The 22,374-nt window shown below is 41.6% G+C and overlaps 1 protein-coding gene across 2 annotated transcripts in view; it reads right to left on the reverse strand.

Annotated features, from left to right (window-relative positions):
• Nucleotides 1–20,215, reverse strand: part of C3H8orf34 (chromosome 3 C8orf34 homolog) — a 167,723-nt gene extending 147,508 nt beyond the window's left edge. Inside the window, exon 1 of one of the 2 annotated variants that reach the window (XM_056333302.1) lies at nt 19,899–20,215. In XM_056333302.1, the coding sequence (XP_056189277.1) occupies nt 19,899–20,096 (198 nt within the window). In that variant the 5' untranslated portion in view covers nt 20,097–20,215. Of the gene's footprint in view, nt 1–18,977; nt 19,778–19,898 lie in introns of those variants that run through there. The other variant, XM_056333303.1, reaches the window with a different exon arrangement.
• Nucleotides 20,216–22,374: the final 2,159 nt, after the last annotated feature.

Below are 22,374 nucleotides of genomic sequence, written 5' to 3' on the forward strand. Positions count from 1 at the left end.
TTCCATCAACAAGTCTTTCAGACCCTGCAAAACCCAATGAAGACTAGACAGACTGGCACCTGAGATTCCTGAGGGGTCTGCTGGAGTTGCTGTTCTCTGACCATGCTTAATGCGTGACCAATACTAGACCCCTCACAAATACAGTGAGGGCAATACCTGCTAGCTGCATATGAGCTCTGGTTCTCATTCAGGATACTGGAACCTAAATACAACACAAGGCTACCGTCAGTCTGAGGAAATTCAAACCCACAGCTCTCACCACACAGGATACTGTCTTAAACTCAAGGCTATGCTCTATCAGTGGAAAGAAACTTTCTAAGCTGCTTCCCACACCTGTGCTACTGCACAGTAAGATAGATAGACAGGCAGATAGATAAATCAGGCGGTGACATGAAAGGGAGCATGATTTGACAGTCCAGCGGCTAGTATTAAACAGCCTTTAGATAAAATACAGACACAGTCCTTTGACACTGTGGAGAACTGCTTCAGTTCTAGCCACATTTGAGGAGAAAACAGGCAATTGTTATTTCTTGAAACACTGCACAGCAACACCTGCTTTCAACTCCAGCTTGACACTCTAGATTTGGCTGATGTTTCAGACATTGCTTAGTGGTTTGGCATTTAGTGTTGTGGGTGAGTTCTTGCTTAGTATGTGGGGTTTCTGGATCACCATATTGAGAAACATACTATACCCAGCTAGTGTTCCAATGTAAAAATGCCACTAACAAATCCTGGAATTTCTTCACTGAAATTTTAGCATTTGGCTTGTAACTAAATGTACATCTTTCCTTGGATCACACCCTCAATGATTTTTGCTTTGTTGGCCTTCTTTAAAAAAAGAGGTCTTGAGAAGTCCTTTAACTGCCATCACAGCAGTATGAACATTAGGGAACCCCTTTAAGTTAACATCACTTTTACACAACAAAATCCCATTCAAGATATCAAAGCCTTATTTTCAATGGAGCTTTGGCCTGATGAGCATTCCACAGTTTGAAGCCTCTGGAAACGACCACTCAACTGTCTTCCACTGGTTTCACTAGTGCATGCAACTAACATAACATACAAACCACAGGATAACAGACATGATGAAGCTGCAGACAGTCAAGCCCATGTTAGCAGAAAAATTAAAACTCAGGCTATCCAGTGTCCACTAGCAGATGCTCTACTCTGACAGCTTTTGGAACAAGGCACTGTAGCTCTTGCACTATCTGTAAAAGGCAAATCAGTATTACTTCTGCTGTGGAAAAAATGATACAACTAACGTCGTGTCACTACAACATTACATTTACTCAAGTTATGCAGAAAGAAAAATATGAGACTGTTTCTAAGAGTTCTGGTGTCCAGATTGTGTAGCCAAAGTTATTAAATATTCTGTATAAATTCTATGCATTTAAATATTTTTTTTATTTTTTTTTTAATCTTGACCAACAATTTTAAACTATTCACACGGAAGTTCAAATAATAACCAGCAGTTACAGTGACATGAAACTGAGAATGTGAGTTACCAGATCCAAGGTAGGGAATTTCTAACACAGATTTAATTACCCTGACTTTAGCTGCCTACACAAATTAACCCTAAATTTTCTCAAGTAATGATCACTAAACAAATTCCAATGAAGTTAACAGGTGCTCCCTGATTGTTAGAATTTATTTAAATCACGTCATTTGAAGATGTTCCTTCAATACAGCAGCTAAACAATTGTTGGTAATAGTCTAATTACAAGTTTTATTCATACACTTTGAATAGATGAATAGCTATTCAGATATGCATCTTAATTTCCTTTTATTTACCTGTGAGAGATTGACTTGGTCTCATAAGACTTCATACCAACATTGTAATCAGCTTTTTAAATAGAACTAAATGTTTAATATGCACCAATACAACAGAGATTTCTGAACTGGAAAGGTCAGAATTTGTTGCCATAGAAAAGTCTGGAAACTCATTTTCACCACAGCAAAATACAAAGGTTTCTTTTATATCTGCAGAATTTTTATACAGCAAATGTGGCTGGAACTCTTTAAATAAGACTAATGAGCTGTTTTTAAAGAGCATTTTAGGAAGACAGAAGGTTATTTCACATATAAGCAGTGGATTGACTTAAAGCTACTTGTACCCTTCCCCCCCCAGGAAAGGACACACTGATTTGCCTTTCACCAGTAACACAAGATGCACAGTATCATGTTTGAATAATCGCCAAAGCCACTGCAGACTGTCTGCAAGCAGAGACCTAGTAGCTCTTAAATGCCTTTGAGAACACACAGTCACGTTCAGTTTGGTTCAACACAGCTCATACTCAGTGCTTTTCTAACTGCAAGTGGAAATGCTAAAAATCTCCTTGTTTACTATTACAAGTAACACTTTTATATTACTGGTTATTTTAACCTGTATTCATTTAGAGGTAGATGATTTTTTTTCTTAATTACCTATACACTTGAACTTCGCCGATTAAAAAAAATATGCAAAATTCACAATGAAATCAGAATTAAAAGAACTGGTCTTCTTAAATGCAAGAATACAGGAAACTTTTGCTATGCAGAAGACATCAGCCAACAGACAGAATAATAAAATTTTATTATGAATGCATGATTTAATAATATTATAATATGTAGCTAAATAACTATGTTAACTAATAGCAAAAAAAATATTGACCAATTTTTTTTCTATACTCCAGGGGATCTTCCAGCATTTTGTGTACTACTATCTACTACATGCGATGACATGATACTGGCAACTATTTTATTTCTGTTGAGTATCAGTGTACCTCAATTTATCTTCGGCCCCAATCGGGAAGACACATGAATAACTGCAGTTCAGCTGGAAGTAAAATCCATCTGTGATTGCTTCCATATGCATTTGTTTCATCCATCAGTTAAGCCAAAATTACTTGTATGATTTTCCCCATCAGCAAGCAAGACGACAGAGAAACTGCTTTAATGACACCTTTTATTTCTTAATATTATTTTCAAAGTTCTGACAAATTTCTAACATACTTTGCCTTCATTGATAATCTTTATTTCAAGTCAAATCAAAATAGATACTTCTGATGCTCAAAGTGCGGAAACTTCTAAGAATGAACATCCCATCATAACCAAACTAAAAACCAAACAAGGTTAGGCACACAGAGGGAAAAAGACATGCACGTGTCCATTTTGACCTAAAGAGCACAGGCTTTAAGTACTCGGGTTTAGAATGCAACATAAGCCACGGAGAATCAAGTATGCAACACATTATGAGACACGTAACAAAACTGCTAGGGGAAGGAAATGTTAACACTGAGTGCAGAACCACCTATGGTCTACATGTCTCCAGCCACCATCCGGGGCTCCCAAACTGCTTCCTGCCGGCACTACCAGGTTCATTGTTCTGCCTGAGCCCTGAGAAGGTGCAGTCACTGCCCCTGTCTCTGTCCAAATATGCCCCAGGCCTTGTGGAAGAACCCCCCAGGCTGCCATCCAGGATTCTTCTGAAAAGTAGGCCCTTCAGTGTCAAGGTTTGAATACATACAGACCTGGCAAGGCTGCGGTGTCTGAATCCAGGAGAACACAGAGCCTACTGAAGGTGAGTAACAAGCTGCCTAACTGACTGCTGCTACAAAACAACACCTATACTTGGAAAGCAGGCACCAAGCTTACTTTCCAAAACCATGTGCTCATACTACTGTTCCTCCAGGATCCCCTTCACACATTTACTTGCTTACCTAACTTACTGAATTTGTGCTGCCTTGAAATAACACTTAAAATCCATTTGTCAGAAGTTCTCATTTGCAATACGTCTGGACAATTTCTACCACAATAGGGTATCTTTTCCTTGTTGCAGCCAGCAGATGAAAACACAATATAAAGATAGTGGAATTTTTTCAGCAGATAATTGATTTAAATATGTATAAGAAAGGATAACCTATAAAATTCCTTTTGCACATCTTGAAGTAAACCGAAGGAAAAAAAAAAAAAAAAAAGACACCACTGTATTCCCTGAAAAGCGTGGAAAGACAGAAAATGGCAGGCATAAGGTGGTAGTCATATTAAGAACAGCAGCAATATCTGAGTAACATTTAGCTTTGTTTATTTAAGAAATACTGTGGTTAATTTTAATCCTGGAGGATGCAGTGTCAAAGAGTCAATCTAAACACTTGTATCAGGACATTCCTGCATTAATCAAGTTATTTCAACATCCAAACATCGATTATCTATGCTGAAACACAGCTACATCATCTCATGTGGAACTGTAACTTGAAAGTTTTTTTTTCCACCCATGTTGGCTACTGAAATCACAGAGCCAAAAAAATACCTTTAACCACTACACAAATGCATTTACACAGGTGACGTTACAAATCAGAGAGAGATCTGATCACAATCAGAAGAGACAGAAGCCTCTCACCCTACTTCTACACCCTACCTTCCAGGCTCAGTGTATAGCAAAGCGTGTCACTTCCTCTGGAGCACCCTGAGGAAGAACAGATCCCCATACAACTTCTGCACAGTCACTGGAAAACTCACTTCAGACAAGACACTTGCTTCTGAGAGGCTGGATGTCTTATAATCATGCCTAGAAAAGGGTGCCCCAGAAAATGACTCTTCAGCAAAAGACAACTGATTAGCTGAAGTGAAAGAACAGTATGGATTACAGCCAGGCACATGTTTAACAAGAGATGATCCAATGCCCAATGTGTATTTCTAAACACTCCACACTACAGCTGCATGAATTCTGCAGACCCCACTTCTGCTGTAAATGTCCCTGACTGTAAGAGCACATAACTGGGTTTTGCCTTCTTCATTTTTGATTTGGGTAAATTTCATGTTTGTTTTTCAAATCTCATTTACTATGTTAAAACAAAAGTATGCTTCAAAGTAAAAAAAAAAAAAACAAACAAACAAAAAACAAACAGACAAAAAAAAAAACCAAACCAAACCAAAAAACCACACCACAAACACTTGAAAGTTAGGTTTGTAATTGCTCATACAAACTTACTGTGGTTCACTTGTATATACATCACAGTAATCACACAGACCTTTAAAAACACTTTCTGTAATGCTCATTCAGTTTGACTTTCAACTTGGATATCACTACTTGAACAGGTTTTGTATAAAATGTAAAAATAATGCTCAAGTATTGGATCAAATGCAAAAATCATCCAGCTGGTGGGAAGCACTGAAAGCATTCCCTTTTCCCACAAGTATATATACATATATATTGTATTATTGATATACATCAGGCTCACAAAAACTTTTGATATCACAAAAAAATAGAAGAAATTAATTCAATGTTCCACTGAATGCAGGGCAAAAAGGTGCTACGATAAAGGTTTCTTGATTATTACAATGGCAACTGTATTTTAAGGACTTACAAGAATGGCGAGATCCCATTTTGTGTAATACATGGTCAATTTTCATATGCTCAAATATTAGACAAAACCACTGTATAAGTGGTCATGGAAAAAAAACATTCAAGCACCTTTGCAGTATAGCAGCTATTATTTGCAGTATCTTAAATTCAAATGCATCCAATTATTTCAAATTTGTTAAAATTGGAAAAACCCTCAAAATACCTAGGGTTTAATTACAGTGGAACACAAACAGTAATGTGACATAAGATACAGCTATATTTTTCCAGTGAGTAAATGCCTACCTATTCCCAGTCGAAAAATCTGTCCAAAGACCCTTCTGAAGGTTCTGAGAATACCCATTCAACTTAATAGTCCATATCCAGAAAGAAACACCATCACAGACATAACTGTCTATTCTCATGGTGTCTATTTCAGATTTAAAGCAGTAATCTAGCTCTACCCAAATACTAATGCTCACATTTTTATCCATCAGCAATAGACTCTTCTGACATTACTTCTGGAAAACAAAACACCAACCCAAAACTATACACCCTACTTTAGCATTCCTGTACAGTGATTTAGTTCTATGTGGATGGCTTATACTTTCGATCACTACTGATCAATGTGAAAGAGAACCATGAAAAGGAAGGATAGAATTAATGTCGTTGATATTGAAGGCATATGTTGTCCACACAGGATTTATCAGTTTGTTCTCAGCACAGTCAAGCCACAGAGAGAGCTTGTAGGAGCTTAAGAGACATCCAAACTATAATTTCCATCAAGCAATTCAGCCAAATGAGGAAGTTCAGATGAAAGTCAACTCATCACAAAACCACTACAGGTTGCTTTAACAAAACATTTCAATTCATCTGACTTAAAGGTTTAAAGGAGCTGTGTTTTACAACAATAAAAAAAAGAATAAAATATTTCTACCCAGCTCCAAGTTGTACATTGCTATCAGTCCCTATCTTCCAGAAATGCTGGCTATAAATTTTACATTCTCAGACCTTACATCTGCTCATCAATGTATCATTATAAAGGAATTTAAGCAGCATATTGTGCATCCTGAGGACAAATACAAATTATATCTGAAGACTTAAGCTAAAGTATAAGTGACCCAACTACTCTTAATCAACTTTCTGGATCTTTCTTTTGTACCTCTCAGCATACTACCAGCACTTATGGCTGAAAATGAGATTCACATGTAATGCTACTGGAAAAAGCTGAAGCATGCATATAGTTTACCTTCATGATTTGTCACAGGGATTACCTATTTTTTTCCATTATAAAGTTACTTGCATGCCCAAGTCCTAACAGAATCCTCACCTAAGTAGTGTGGAAAACCTCGTTCACACTAGCTTTAAAGAGCCGTTGAAAACTGAGAACTATGTCAATACCAAGCTGGAAAACTCTCTGAAATGAGAGGCTGTTGGACACTTCTGTTTGGCGTCTGGGAGGACAAGTGAATTGGTTGCACTGGCTTAAGGCTGACACTTATCATATCATGCCCACAAATAAAGTAAGTCTGAGATAATGGGGACAGCTAAATAAGTATCAGCTTACATAAGCAGGATACGCTTTCCACTCTATAGTTATAGATTAGCTAAGTTATGTAATTGATTGCAGTATTAAAGTATTTTTTACATTATGCAAAGCATAGGTATGAAATAAGAAAAAATATTAATACTGGTTTCTGTATAACAAAAATATAAGCTAATGAATAAATATTTTTTCCAAGAGAAGAAAAAGCAAGAAAAATAGCTTTAGAAGGAGTCATAAAAAAACCTACTGAGTTCTAGTAATTACATCATATGGGTCTACTTACTAAAAACATTTTCTAGTCCCAACAAGGAAAATTCAACACATACACAAAACCAGTGTATTTCTAAAAATTGTCACTTGAACTTTGACTATCTCCTCCATGTACACTGTCACCACGGATCTAGTCAGCATGCCCTCACTAACTTACCCAAGACATAACCTGCAACATCCACAAACTGTCCTCCAGCTTAGGTTTTCAAACAAAGGACTAAAGGAGTATATTTGACAAGAAAGCTAAAGCCTTCAGTGGTTATTTCAGTAAGTACTACTGTACTAACGATCAAAAACTTCAAATGGGTAGCAATAGTAATTTTTAAGGACAGATAACTGAATTGTACCTAGAACTGTAATTAGGAATATAATTTCTCAGCAGACACTTCTACCATCAAGATTGCAATGGCTTAGGCAACTGAAATCATTTCTAGAAGCAGAGATTTGGTTAATTTTAGAGTATGTGATAGGTTTTGGGGTTCTAGAGCTATTTTTAATAACAGCCAAAGCATCACTAATCTTATTTTCTAGTGCTTTTAATTTAGAGAATGCCTGCAGATCACTGGTGTACGTTTCTGTTTGTTTCTGACACAGCAAAGTAACTTCCCAACCCTGACAGCAATTGCCCAATTAAAGCTTCCTGATGATTTGATTGTTATTAATTTAATGTTAGATGAAATCTGCCTGGTTACCAGTGAAGGCCTTCCTCTCATAAATCAGGGCCTCACCCACTGCAGCTGGGCTCCCTGTAGGAACACAATGTGCTCACATGGACTGCACTGCAGCCTTGAGACTTGTCAATGCTCTGAACTGCCACACTAAGCAGGGGAGAAGGGAGGAGAAATCAATTTTTTTGAATGTGTGGCACCAATTAATGGGATTAATAGCACTACCAGGCACTGAGGCAGCACAAAGACGAGGAAGCAGAAGGGCCATAATGAGCTCAGGGACTTGCTGGGAAAACTCCTATACCGTGTGAAGACTGCAAGAGCCAGAGGGGTTTGCAGTCTCTGTGCAGACAAACAAGACAGACAAAGGAATGGGAAACTCAAGTACAGACTAGTATGTGATAATGCAGTGGGACAGCAGTAGCAGAAGTAGGAACAGCAGCCAGATAACTGGCTACCATTTCAGTACCGTAACTACTGTCTATTTTATTTTCTCTCTTGACTTCTTAACTTTTTCTTCAGAGTTTAAGTAAATGTTAAGTGGCTCTTCATTTTGGACAACTTCATTCTTCTAATCATTTTTCTATTATCATAGGGAAACACAGAACAAAACCAATTTTCTTGCATTCTTATTTACCTTTGTTTCTTTTTCTTCCCAGCTGTCTTTTTGAGTATTCCTCCTTTACAGGATAAGAAATCAAGATTAAATCTGTTACTCTAGCAATTTAGTCTTCTCCTTGTGTATCCCTTCTTTGCTACATACTGCGAAGCCTCCAAAGAGCTCCACTATCTTACACTTTGCATTAGATTATAGGCATTATTATCTACTGACATTATCTGAACCAGGGCACACTTAGGAGAAGCTCTGAAAAGTTTCCCCCCCCCCCGGGGGTCTCTACATCATGCAAAAGGATGTGTCTTAAAAAGATACTCAGTGAGTTGCAGCCTGCCATCTCTCCAAGGTTACTCCTGCAGAGTTCATCTTTAGCACAATTAGGGGTGATGTTTCATGATGGCACACTGACAGGAATTTCGGCAGCTGCTGATTTTGGTTTTGTGCTCAACTTGCATTTCTCTGGACATCTCTGCTTTGTCCTGATTATGCGGGAAGAACAAGATTCTTCAGAATGCTTAGGAAGATGAATACTCAGGTCACATTTGGTGTATTGAGCGTGTGATGCCCAACTGGCCTGGACATGTGCAGTTATTAAGATTTGTTTGAACAGGAACGTAACAACACTTACTGCTTTTATGCAAGATTTTTGTCCAGCGCACATGGGATTCTCAGGTGTGTCCCAATGCTTCAGAGCATCTATATGCATTGCATAGTGTGGGCACAGACACACACACACACACATTTCAGTCTGAAAAATGCCAGTAAACCCAGTCACATAAATTCAGCAATCTTATCCTGACTCTCTCTTTTCTTTTCCTTCAAATTAAACTAGTCTTACACTCATGCCCCCCAATTCCAACTCTACATCTCCCAAGTCTCCAGAAGAGACAGCTTCCACCTATTTAGACTGCTAGGAAAAATTCTGCTGTCAACAATACAGCTCAGTTTTTCTGCATTAATACACCAAAATAAACATGGAACTTACCATTCACAGTTTCTTTCTTTGCGATAGACACCTGACCAGAGGAATCCTTCAGAATCATCAGTTCACCTCTCCACTCACAAATGTCAGCAGAGACACAATGCCTTTTTCAAATTGGAGTGTAATGCAATCTTGATGAAGGAGTCTGTGGCACAGCAGCCAGTGTTAACAGCAGTGCTAAGGATGACTTTAACTCCCTGGCAATTTATTGCCAAGATCAAGTACTAGAAGTAAGAGTCAGACACTGCAAAACATGCATATTTCTTTAGATAGTAAGTTACATTTTCTTGTATTTGCCCCATGTTTCTCACCCTTCAGTTATACTCTCAGCAACCACAAGCACTAGAAGCTTTAAAAAAAGAAAGTACAGATCCCATTTGACTGTAGGGACTGGGGGTGGGGGAATACCAAAACAAAACACACATTGGAAATATAGCATTAATCTTTGTCATCCCATCCTCTTCCATTTCCTTGCTATTCTCACTTTCATGCTCAGTGCATTCATATGGTCCATTTCCTCTTAATTTGTTAGGCCATCCTCACTAATTATTCAATTCCCTCTTCTGTTCCTTCCCAGAAGGGACAGGGCTGGGCCTCATGGCATTCTCCTGACCTATGTGGAACTGCACCTTTAAAAGCCAAGATCCCTATAAAGCTAACAAACACACAAGCTGCAGGTATACAAGGTTAAGCAGTTAGTTAGAACTCATGGGCTGGAGATCACTTATGCCCATCTAGCAGCTTGCTACTGGAGAAAAGAGCAGCTGTGCTCCTCTCCTTCCCCTCACCCTCTGGCCAACTACATTTTCTCTCCTTCGTTAATGTCTCGCTCCTCATCAGACCACATGGTGATCCACCAAGCTAAACCAACTCAACACTTTTAACTTCTTTGCAGACTTTCTTTTCTTCTATTTCATCTTCACAAACTGGGTAACTGTAGTATAAGACAACCACCAGTTCTGGAACAAGGGTCAGCAGGAACGGGCAGCCAGCAATGAAGAGGAACAGGAGCTGCAGCAACTGGCTCACAACCTGCAGTTCTGAGTACTAAACCACCAGAGTGTCTGCGGAAAAACAAGCTATGAGAGGAGGAATGATTCAATTAAAAAGGCTGCAAAACAGCTGAAACACCCAAACTCTCATGATTCCTGCCCCAGAAAACCGCTCCTCCAGAAGCCAACAAATGAGCTTGATAAGCATATTGTTCCAGCCACTATAGAGAAATCTGGTACATGAATAGAGTGATTTTACTCATTGAATATTGCAGGGAGCTGGCAAAATGATGAGAGAGAAAGAATGCTTCATGTAAATACACAAGAAGGTAACAATTTCCACTCACCCTTTGGACAGAAATTTTCTAAGAGGTGGCTAATGTAAAACAGGCTTCTACTCACCATGGATAAGCAAGTTCACATGCATTCTTTTGTATGGGCATTCCCGTAATTGTAACACATTTCCTTACAGTGCTATGTAAAGTTATGTTCAAAACTGAGGTGTTTCACTGGAAACTCTTATGTTTAATGCAAGTATAATACTTTAATTTTATGTGAATAGGGAAAGAAAACTGCCCAAACCAACAGAAGAGCAAAGCCAGACGGGCATCAATAACTTCAGCCTAACGACTCTGCCTGAACACTTTTGGATGGAACTAAAAATAGGTATTCAATGAATCTGGGTAGCCGAAGGAGAAATGAACACAGTGTGGCATATGGTACCTGACATAAAAGTTAAGGCCATCAAAGACGTGTCTGTTGCAAGCTTTTTAAAAGGCTATTACCCTCTATATTAGAGCAAATATGGATGTTGGGTTGTCTCAGCAAAGACACAGGCATGCATTTTCAGCGCCATGCTCTTTTCCTGTATTCTAGAATTAAACTCATGAATCCTTGCTTCTTCTACCAAACAACTGCTCTTTTCATCACCTTCAGTAATGTCTGAAGCAGCACACTGCCTTAGTCAGGAGGCCAACAGTTTCCTAATAAATCCATTTGAAAATTATTTTGCTTTCAGCTGGGTTTTAACTGTTTCTCATGGTTTCAGGCAGAGAAGCATCTTTTAACTCAGAAGATATCCCTCTCCCATATTTCACAGTTAGGAGAATAAGAAAGCGTGCATCCGTGCAAGGAGGATAATACCGAATACAGTCATTTTTATTTAGATATTACATTATGGCATTTGGGTAGTCTGTTCAAGAGTTGGTGAGCATAAAAAAGCACTTCTTTGAAGTCCAGAGGTAACAAACCATCTCCATTACCCTCACTCATACAAAAGTACATATGCTTTCCAAACAAATAAAATATCACAAGACAAAAAAAAAAAAAAACAAAAAAAACCACAACACAAAAAAACCCAACCACCAAACAAATCACTAGGCAAATGAAAATTATAAATTATCACTCTCCACCTCTTAATTTAAATACACAAGGCATAAAATGCAAAGTACCAAGTGGGAAGAAAAGACATTGAACAAAGGGAAAGGGTATTGATTAGACCTTCAAAATTAAAAGGTGAACTGTAAAAGAACATGATATTAAAATGCTCTTAAATATCAGGTTTCTAACGCTATTTTTTAATGCTTCCATTTACATAGTAACACTTTTTAAAGCAGCAAGCACTAATAACAGGTGTCTTTCTAGCTGTGTCTTTTTAGTGAAGGCCAAGATAAAGCATCTAAAAAACCCACTTGCTCCAGGACAGTAAAGCAGCACATCACACATGGCAGAAATGCCAGTTCAGGTACTAGCTGCCCTTTTCCCTCTCAGAAGCTCCAAAACTAGAAGGCTGAGACTTCTGCGAAGTCTGGGGTACAGATAGCATCTAGCCCACTTGGAAAAGCATAAATCAGTAACAGCAAAGAACATGTTAGAAAAAATTAAAGACTAAGTTAAAGCCATTAACTTTTTTAAATTTAATATTTGACATTTATTTTTGTCCTTTGTACCAAAAGACTGAACTAATCAAAAGAAACAAAACAGTTGCAGAGCTTACTTCAAGTTTAATTAACAGCATGCATTAAGTATCACCCAAAACTTGGAAGAGACTTCATAATGTGATAAAACACAAAGAAAAAAAGAGCAGTAGTAATTGGCTTATTTTGATCCAGACTGATTCATTACTACAGGGGTCGCCAGACAAAAATTAAAAATCATCACTGTCCCAGTGCACGTCCTAGAGGAAAGACATTAGACTCATAGTGTTTTATTTTCTTTTATATTAAACAAACATCTGCTAGCTCTAGACCTTAGCATTGAGCAGCCAGGCTTTGCTGGTACATGATGGTAAGAGCAACTCAATTCAGAACTACCTCTCATATTCTCAATTATTTTTTATGGCAAGCTAGTTATGCCTTCTGCTCCCCCTATTAAGAAGCAAAGTAATTGTCATTTTGAGAGTTTAAAAGCATTAAAAGTTAATGTAACAAAAGGAAGTTGTTATGATTCTTCCATTTTTTTATTCCCTATTTTAGATACAATTCTTCAAATTTGATTATTACTATTAGACAAAGGATATAACTTTGATTTTTATTTCTTTGTCTTGTGCCAAGAGGGAATTTTTTTTAAAAAAGCAATTAGGAAAGCCCACATTTCCCTTTCAGACATGTAATATTTTTGCCACTGTGGAAACAAGGTTTATGTGATTATCATCTGTGTCTGACCACACAAATGCATACCTGTACCTGTAATATCTTTCACTTTCTCTTTCCAATATCTTTTTAAACCTTCAACTAATTTCAGAAACATTCCCAGAGGAGTAGACATCACAAAAATGCAAGTTCTTTCAAATGTTGAGAGACTAACTAGTCAGGTAGCAAGACCAAAACACGCGATTTTCTTCATTCAGAAACAATCTATTTTCTTAAACCCAGATTCCACAGGGAAGAATAATAATGAATGCCTCATCTACAAGGCAAATTTCTGACAACTTTTGCATCTTGTTGGTCACCAGAAAATCCAAGCAAAAAGCATAAAGCCATTGCTCATGGAACTGTTTGTTAATGGAAAGAGTCTGTCTATAGTTTAAATTAGGGTTTTTCACTTGTTTTGCCTTAAAGACAACTTTACCAAGGCAACTATCAGTATGCACAGTGAATTCTCTGAAAAGCAAAGGACAGCTCTGCACCATTTTTTCCCATTTGACTTTCATCCCCCGTAAGCAGGTCTTTTACTTTGGTGCACATCAAGGCTACCATTAAGTCCTGCTGTAGCAGACAACAAAAAAATTTAGAACTTACACTGTGGCATTTCTAGATCACTGCTGGTTTCCTTTGAAAAACAGCTAATATTGGTTCCTCTGAAAGAGGGACTACCAGGCTGAAACAATGTCGCTGGGTAATCAGTTAGTACCTAAAATGATTCTTGCAATGTCTAAGTACTGAAAAACCTGGGTCTTCTAAAGGCTCCATCTAGCTGCCTGAAATTAAATGCTTCTCTATGTAAATTCACATCATCCACAATACAGTCCCTTTCATGCTAGCAATAGAATCTAACCAATTAAGCATAATACCAAAATAAAATAAAAGATATGAGCAAGCTCAAAAGAAAACAATGCTCTTTGAGAGCATCCCTATCACTCACATTGCAGATATTGCAGCTTAAAACATAATTTGATACTGTGAAGAATCTTAAAGTGGTAAATGAGACACTCAAATTCACTGTGTCTACATTTGTATATTTAAGAATTGAGGGCAAACATTCCTTCAGAAGACAGCGCAAACTCAAAAATTCATTCCCCAACATTGCCTAATTCAGTCACAAGGTACACCATAAATACTGTTAGTGACAAAACAGGTGCATTGGGATGTGTTAAATTTTAAGTCAGAAGCATAGGTATTTTATTTAAATTAAATATTGGAAGCCAGTGCATGATATATACCAGTAATGCCATCTCATTTAGGAAAAAAAACCACCGTAAATTAAAAAAAAAAAAAAAATTAGTTCCGTATTACATTTGCTTCAGGAATTTTGTCTGTTAAAAGAAAACAGCGTAAGTGTGGTAACATGAACACACCCTTTATGTTATTCAAAATAAAAATTATAGTTCTAAACCTACATTACTGCAAGAAAAAATCTTAGGTAACCAGGGGTTTTCTATGCTTAGTTTGAGAAGAGTTATTTTGGCTTTTGATAACTCAAAGAAATTACAACCTTCTAGTTTGAATAACAACAATGTACCTGCCGGATGATTTTTAGCTGCAGTTCTATAAATAAGAACATTGCAAAACACTATATTTATCTCAGAGCTCTTGAAGATTTATTGCAGTCTGTTCTTCAGAGTGCTGATCCAGCTTTCAAATTCACAGAAACTGTCAGGTTGCCCAAATGAGAACACAACTAGATGCTGAAAAAATAGTCATACAGAAGTCTAGATGTATGAATACTCACAAGCAGCAGGATTATTCACTGAAATTATTAGCACACAAAAAGAATTTGTTGGATTGGATGCTTGAACGCAAAGTGGGTCAATACTTCACTCAGACAGAAATGAGTGGGTGCTCATTCTGAATACTCTGTCCCAGCCAATTTTAGGCACGCACCTCCTGTTCACATTTTAGAAAGATTGAAAAAAAACAACAGTGAAGCTTCATCACAGAAATAATTCATTAGAGTTCTTGTTGCATTCCAAGTTAAATGTAAAAAAAAAAAACCAACTAAAAAAACCCCAGGTAGTGCTATGCTACATGTTACCACAAAAATCCCAGAAGAGAGGTGTTTCTAAAGGGCATTTCTCAAATCTAAACTAGGTGTCTACCCACAGTATTTTCAGGTGCTAATAATCTCTTACAGAGATATCTCCACTTTCAAAAGCAAAAGAAAAAAAAATAAAACCACAAAGACACAAAACCTACACAGAACGAGATAAGCCAGCTCATTAAACCTGACGGAATTTAAAGGGTTAATTTAAGGCCTTACCTTCAGCACTAACAACATCTGCATATCCTGGGGCATTTAGAAGTTGACCTATAGGTTCACAGGAATTTTACCTGCAAAAACCTTAGGGACCTGTAAGATGAAATGGCAAAGAAGTAACAGTATTGAAAAAGCATGATTTGAGGACCTACATTCAAGGGGGAAATGAGGCTAAAGTATCAAAATTGTTTTGCAATCTGGCTTAAATCTCAAAATTGACACAATCTCAGATGAACACACTAATTCCCACCCACCTTCCTTCCCACTTCTAAGATATAAATAAGAACTTAACTGGTAAAAATGTTTGGAATCAAGTGAATCTGCATGTTACCATTCATAGCTTAGTGGATAGGACTTCCTACTATCCATTAACAGGTATTGGTAGTCAGTAGAAGACTGATGCCTGCTGAGTCAGCCTAAACTCATTAATTCTTTCTCCAGAAGGTTACTCCTACTTTTCTTTACAGAGATGGAAACAACTTTTTAACCAAGGGAGGGCCCTGCAGTCTTCCTGGATCTTACATGTCAGCACTTCTCTTGAACACTTCTCTTTTAGACAAATTAGAAAGACAATTCACCTATCAAACACCAGAAAACTTCAGCAAAGAAAACTGAACTCGTATGCATATGCAGCACATGCTAAAGGTAAAAATAAAAAAAACCAAAAAAAAACCCCAAAAAACCCCCACCCAAAAAACATACACACAAAAAAACCCCAAAAAACAACCACGAAGAAAAGAAAGATGAAGTCCAAAAGACCAGATGTTTTTAAGTAGATACTGCTGGTTAATGAAGTATGAAAGGCCCTAACCACTGTACAAGGTGTCCACAAATCCACGACAGAACAAAGAAAAGAGACACTACCATGATAACTGCAAGCAACTGAACAGAGTGACCAACTAGTAACTAACAGCATCTTCTGCTCATGACTGTAATGCAGGGGAATTGTACTTCATCATCAGGAAACCAACAACTGTCCCAGCCATCAGGTAACTATGCCTGTGTCATTGTCTAAGAGCTGCGGTGTAAAATCCTCCTGATCACTGATCATTCATTGTGTACACAATATAATATGTTTATGCACCACCATCCTTGCCTTCATCTCAGAAAGCCTGCATGTCCTCTCTCAGCTTTCTTCTTTCTTGTCACTGCCCTCAATTACCCAATATTACTTTATGCACTCCCTAAAATGTTGGCTTGAAGCATATATTGAGCAATTACAATCACAACCTGCTCAGCAAGTAACACTGCAGAAAACTGAATCCAAGTCCGCTCTGTTCTGACTTGGTATCAGAAGATTAGTACTCACTGCAAAAAAAGATGGCTGTCATCCATGACAAGCAGTGATTAATTAGCATCCAAACCAAAAGCGGTATAAGAAAACGCTAGCTGTTCCTCAATGAAAGAGGAAGCACAGGTATCTCCATGTGTCAAGACTTTCAGAGAGATAAAAACCTGATCTGTTAGTGAATATATCTGATAGTGAACACACGGTATTCTTGACACACCACAATGCATATATAACAGGAATACCAGTATAGAGCATAAGCTTCGCCCAATGCATAGTCTTTGATCAACTCCCATCAACTTCAAATACATACCCTCCCCTTACTAAGGGCTACAAGATCAAGCTCAGGTTGTAGATCTTCAAAAACTGTTGAGAGCAAAAAATACATCACCAAAATTAACTATACAAGTAGATTTTAAATGGCTAATCAGGAAGTGGAGGAAACAAGAATGACAATCCACTTCCTCCCAGTGTTATGGATCAAAATTACATTAAGCAGCTACATGAATGTTACAGCCCTGTATCTTAAATCCACTCCGTAGTATTCAGGTCTAAGTGGATTTCACATAAAAATCTCTTCCTGGTACACAGGAGTCCACTAACAACCTGTAGACAGCTTACAAGGTTATGCAAAGAGCTTTCCACAGATCGTTTCTACCACAAAATTCCTACATTATAGTGATTAGCGAAATACGTAATGATATATGAAACGCTGTAACAAATACAACTTCTTCATTTTTTCCTCCACTATTGACAACTAAAGCATCCCACTATTTAAACTGAGATGAGCATCTTACACTACTGAGAAACTAGGTTAAAACACAGTGACTCAGAACAGTGATGTCAAGTAATTTGTTTGAATTTTAATGTGTAAAACAATGGGTTAAGAAAATTTAGCAGAAAATGACGTCTGTCAAGGACCTAACTCCTCAACAACCCCAAGGCACTTAATTCCCACTAAGATACACAGGAGTCAGTTACATATACAGCCCTAGCAACTGTGCTGATTGAATAGCCTTTTATTCAGAAATTGACCCACACAAATATTTCAGTTTCTCTGAATTCTAGAACTAGAAAAATCACCTGCTGTTCCCTAGTACCCAGTTGCTGTTCTATCAAATGGGGCTTCATTTATTACGGAATAAAAATATCTAACAACCCTGACACTGAGCCAACATAATCTGTCAGAACAGCATCAGCCCATGCAAAATATAAAAACTGACCTATAGCAAACAGTTTTACCACAAAAATTGAACCTTTCTCATGATGGTTGGCAAATGCTACCCAAAACATACAGTGAAAACAAAGCATCCACCACACCTGAATCGAAGAGATTCCTTACGTAGTAAGCTTGACTGAGAACAAGTTAAACACTGGAAAAGGCAGGCTTGTGTCTTGGGGTAATACTGCCAGAAGTGTAATGTATGTGCATTTAGATATAAAAACTGCATGAGAAACAGGATGGTAAAATGGTAATAATCACAACTGCTCTAGTGCCCTCTTAAATTCTAAGTATTCATAGCTTCTGCACAGAAATAGTAAGATAACTGTATCCGTGCATCTACAAATCCAAGTGCCTCTTTGGAAGACCAGGGAAAATCTACAGCAAAAATACGGTTCCCAAGCGTTGCGACTGCAGATAAAAATTTCAGAAAACATCATCGACACAGACTTTTCGCAGGACGGATTTCTTCCCGAGCGCCCGGTCCAGAGGGCGGGTTTCCCGGTGGGGAGGCACCCCCTCTCGCTCCCCGCTGGCCGGGCACGGAGGGACAGCGCCTCGGGTCTCGCCCCCACCCCTCGCGGTTCGCTGCTCAGCGCTGCCGCCCTGGAGGCCGGGGGGGGGCTGGGAGCGCCGCCCCCGCCTCACGGCGCGCACAGGGTGAGCCGGGCCGCGGGGAGCCGCGGCCCGACGGCAGGGGCCGGGCCGCCGTCCCACCGCCGTGCGGCTCCGCGGCCGCTGAGGGGAGGCGAGGCGGGGCGGGGCGGACCGCGCCGCGGGGGCGCCTGGCGCTCCCGGGGCGGAGGGTGGCAGGGCGAGGGGCACCACCATCGCGACCCGCGCGGGCGCGTGTGAAGCGGGGGGCGGCGCGTCCGTGGCGGGGCGCAGCAGCGGGGCGCGCCCGCGGGACAGCCGGGGAGAGGGGCTGCGCCGAGCCCCGGCACTCGGGGGGGCACACGCCCGCTGCGGGCGCGGCAGGGCAGGGGGTGCCGGCGCTGCCCTCCCCTCCCCGGCCGGGCAGAGGCCGAAGCGGCGCCTCAAACTCGTCCTCGCCCCTGCGCTCACCTGTGCGGCGTGGGGAGCCGCAGCCATCGCGGGGGCACCCCTACCCCCACCCCCACTCGCCGCGGAGGAGCCGGCCGGCGAGAGCGCACCTTACCTCGAAGAGGGGACCGATCTTATTCTTCTCCAGGTAGGCTTGGATCCTGGTCTGCTGGTGAGACGCCATGAAGAGCTCCGGAGGCGGGGGCTGGAGCTCCTCTCCCCCGGCGGCGGCTGCAGTCCCTCCGGCTGCTCGCGGCGCACTCCCCCGCCGCCCACGGGCTGCCACAGCGGGAGCGGGGGAAAGCGCTGCGAAGGGGCGGCAGCCCGAAGTCCCGGGGACGGAGCTAACTCAGGTAACCGGGGGTGGGGGGGTGGGTAAAGCCGGGTGCCAGTCGCCCGCTGAACTGGGCGCGGGGCGGCGGCGGGCTGCCTGCCCTCGGGGAGCAGCCGGAGCGGAGCACGGCGCAGGGCGCACAGCTGCAAAGGCGGCCCCCGGGCCCCGCCGCTCCGCGCGCCCTGCCCGCCTGCCCGCCGGTGCGCGCGCGCCAGGCAGCGCCTTGGTTACGGGAGCAGCCGCGGCTCGAGCTGCCGCCCTCACGACAGCGCCGCTCCCGAAGCCAATGGCCCGGGGCTCCCGGCAGCGCCGCGGCCGGCGGCGCCCGGGCTCCGGCGCACGAGAGGCGGGAGCGCGGGAAGGGGGAGGAGAGCGGGTGGGAGGCGGGGGCTGCGCTGCCTCCTTCCCCCTGCCGCCGCTCCCCTGCCCTCCCGCGGGTGGGCTTCTCCCCCGGCGGAGCCCGGCTCCCGCTCCCCGGAGGCGCCGCCTGCGCGGTCCCGGGCTGGGAGCCCCTCGGGCGGGGCGAGCGCCGCGGCCCGCGGGCGTGAGGGGCCTGGCCGGCCCTCGGAAACTTCGGCAGGTGGAGGGTCGCGGGGGAGTGAAACGAGTCGCTCGCCCAGCGTGCAGTGGGGGTGCAGGGTCTACGGCCAGCGCTTTTCCTTAATTATTGTTTTAAATTATTTTACAATCTTAAAATGCTACCTTTCTTATGATGCAGCTAAAATTCCCAGTTGGCGACCCCGAGCATCTTGGCATGGTAATTTGAGTAGCCACGTATGTGCATCCTGGTCGCAGGTTGTGTTGAGTTCCCTCAAGCAGCCAAGGGCTCCCCTCCAAAAGCCAGCTGAGAAATGAGAAATTTCCAGCTGGCTTTAGGGAGTAGCGAGTTAACGGCCGCATCAAAGAAGTGGTATTTATTCTTTCTCCACTTCAAGTAATTAGTTGCCTGCCTTTTCTGGAAGCAGGGTCACAGCCAGCTTTTCCTTCTCTCTCTTTAGAGAAAAACAAACAAAAACATGCTTCTTGGGATTTGATGTTTCTTTTCTTCTGCAACAATTGATTCTGCTGTACCAGCATTCACCTGTTAAAAAAAAACAACAAACAAACAGTGAAAAAGACATCTCTTATTTTTTTCACAAGAATGTTTTAAAAGCACAAAACAGCATTGAAGAATATCAGGAACACTCAGCACATCTGCTGAATCAGGCTGCCTGCTCCCAATCAAGCAGTGTTCTGCAAGTGCAAGAGTACAAGCTGCTCCTGATTCAGAAACCCTTAAAGAAAAGGATTCATTTTATCAGGAGTCAAAAGATCGGGAGTTCTGCTCACATGGCCATTGGCTGTTGTGTGACTTCAAAGTCCTCCTTACTGACCTAAAACTCATGCCTATACTTAGGAGGAGGTTGGGTGTAAGTGTATGATAAAGGGAGTTTGCAGCACACCCTATAGCATAAGCAGTGGCTTGTAGAATTCTTTAATGGATTGCTGGAACATGCTCAGTTTCGCTGCACATCCCAGTCTTGGTGTGGCAGAGTTTTTATTTTCTGTAGTAGCCACTAAAAAAACCCCCAGCTTTTTCCTTACTCTGATTCTGAGTGTGTTGGTAGTCTTCTAAAATTCATGTCAGCTCAGAGTGTTAGCATATTATCTCCAGCAAAGTACATCTGCTTTGCCCGGTACCACTTAATATGGTGCTAAGCTAGTTTAATCAGCCTAATTAGGATCATGAAATCATAAGGGTAATTGCCAGTGATGCAGGTTCTCCACAGTGGCTGTAACGATTCCCATCAAATGAGGATGTTTGTAAATTGCATAAATCTTACCAGAACCCGGATTGCTCCAAAAGGTGAAAGTCTTTAGCTTTGCTAAATGGTGCTTCCCTCCCATGATCCAAAAATGATAACACGTTTCTATAGCCCTACGCAGCCTGACCTTTGAAAGCAGCAGTACTTCCAGGCCTGCTGGGACCTGACCACACCAGAACTATCACTGCTGTCTGTACACCAATAAGAGGACCGAAGAAAACAAGACTTTCAGCCATACAAATAGAAAAGAACCTATTCAAGGAGGCTTTAAAGCAGGGGTCCTCATACTACAGCCCGTGGGCTGGATACACCCCCCCAGGGTCCTCAATCCAGCCCCCGGTATTTACAGAAACACACATACACACACGCCGGGGGCTGGGGGGGGGAAACCAAGCAGCCGCAGATGACTGCCTGCCACTGCATCCGCGCGCCGGCCCCCTGGTTAAAAAGTTTGAGGACCCCTGTTTTAAAGATAGCATAACTGTCTATAATTGCATATTGTACAATTAGTTAAATCCTAAGATCTCACTGTGAAAACCTCAGAGTTTTGGGGTTTGGTTGCAGGGTGGTGTTTTTTCTCCCACAGAATCACAGCGTGATTGAGATTGGAAGGGACTGGACCCACACCCTTGCTACAGCAGGGTCACCTTGAGCTGGTTACCCAGCACTACTTCCAGATGTCTTCCGAGTATCTCTAAGGATGCAGGATCTTGCTGGTATCTGTTGTCTTTCTTGCTCCTATTTCCCTAGACCAGGGGTCCTCAAACTTTTTAACCAGGGGACCGGCGCGCAGATGCAGTGGCAAGTGGCAGGCAGTCATCTGCGGCTGCTTGGTTCCCCCCCCCAACCCCCGGCGGGGGGGGGGACAGGGGGGGTCTGTAAATACCGGGGGCCGGATTGAGGACCCTGGGGGGCCGTATCTGGCCCGCGGGCCGTAGTTTGAGGACCCCTGCACTAGACCTTCTTTTCCGTCTCTTAATTCTCACCCAGACATATAACCTAGACTTTCCAGTTGGCTTGGGAGCCACACTAGCAGTCCTACTGTGGCTGGGAAAGCTTCCAACGCCAAATGCAGAATTAGCTTTCTAAACAGACACATCTTGTAATCCCACAGCTCCCATAATACTTAACTGACAGGTTATCCCTTGATATGGATTAGGCACTTTAGGGAGACATGAATGCAGACAGTTCCTGACTAAGAGCTTCATGTTACTATTTCCTAGTTGAAGGTCTCCAGCAGCTCCCTGACAGAGAGCTTGCTCTCAGTGCTGAAGTGTGGGAGTGCAGGTGTCTCCTGCAGAGAGCATAGGCTCAGTGACATGGTAAAGTAGGAACAGGAACTTCACTGTTAGCACTTTTTCCTCTTTTTTTGT

Source organism: Falco biarmicus, chromosome 3 (genome assembly GCF_023638135.1).
Source record: "Falco biarmicus isolate bFalBia1 chromosome 3, bFalBia1.pri, whole genome shotgun sequence".
Classification (NCBI taxonomy): Eukaryota; Metazoa; Chordata; class Aves; order Falconiformes; family Falconidae; genus Falco; species Falco biarmicus.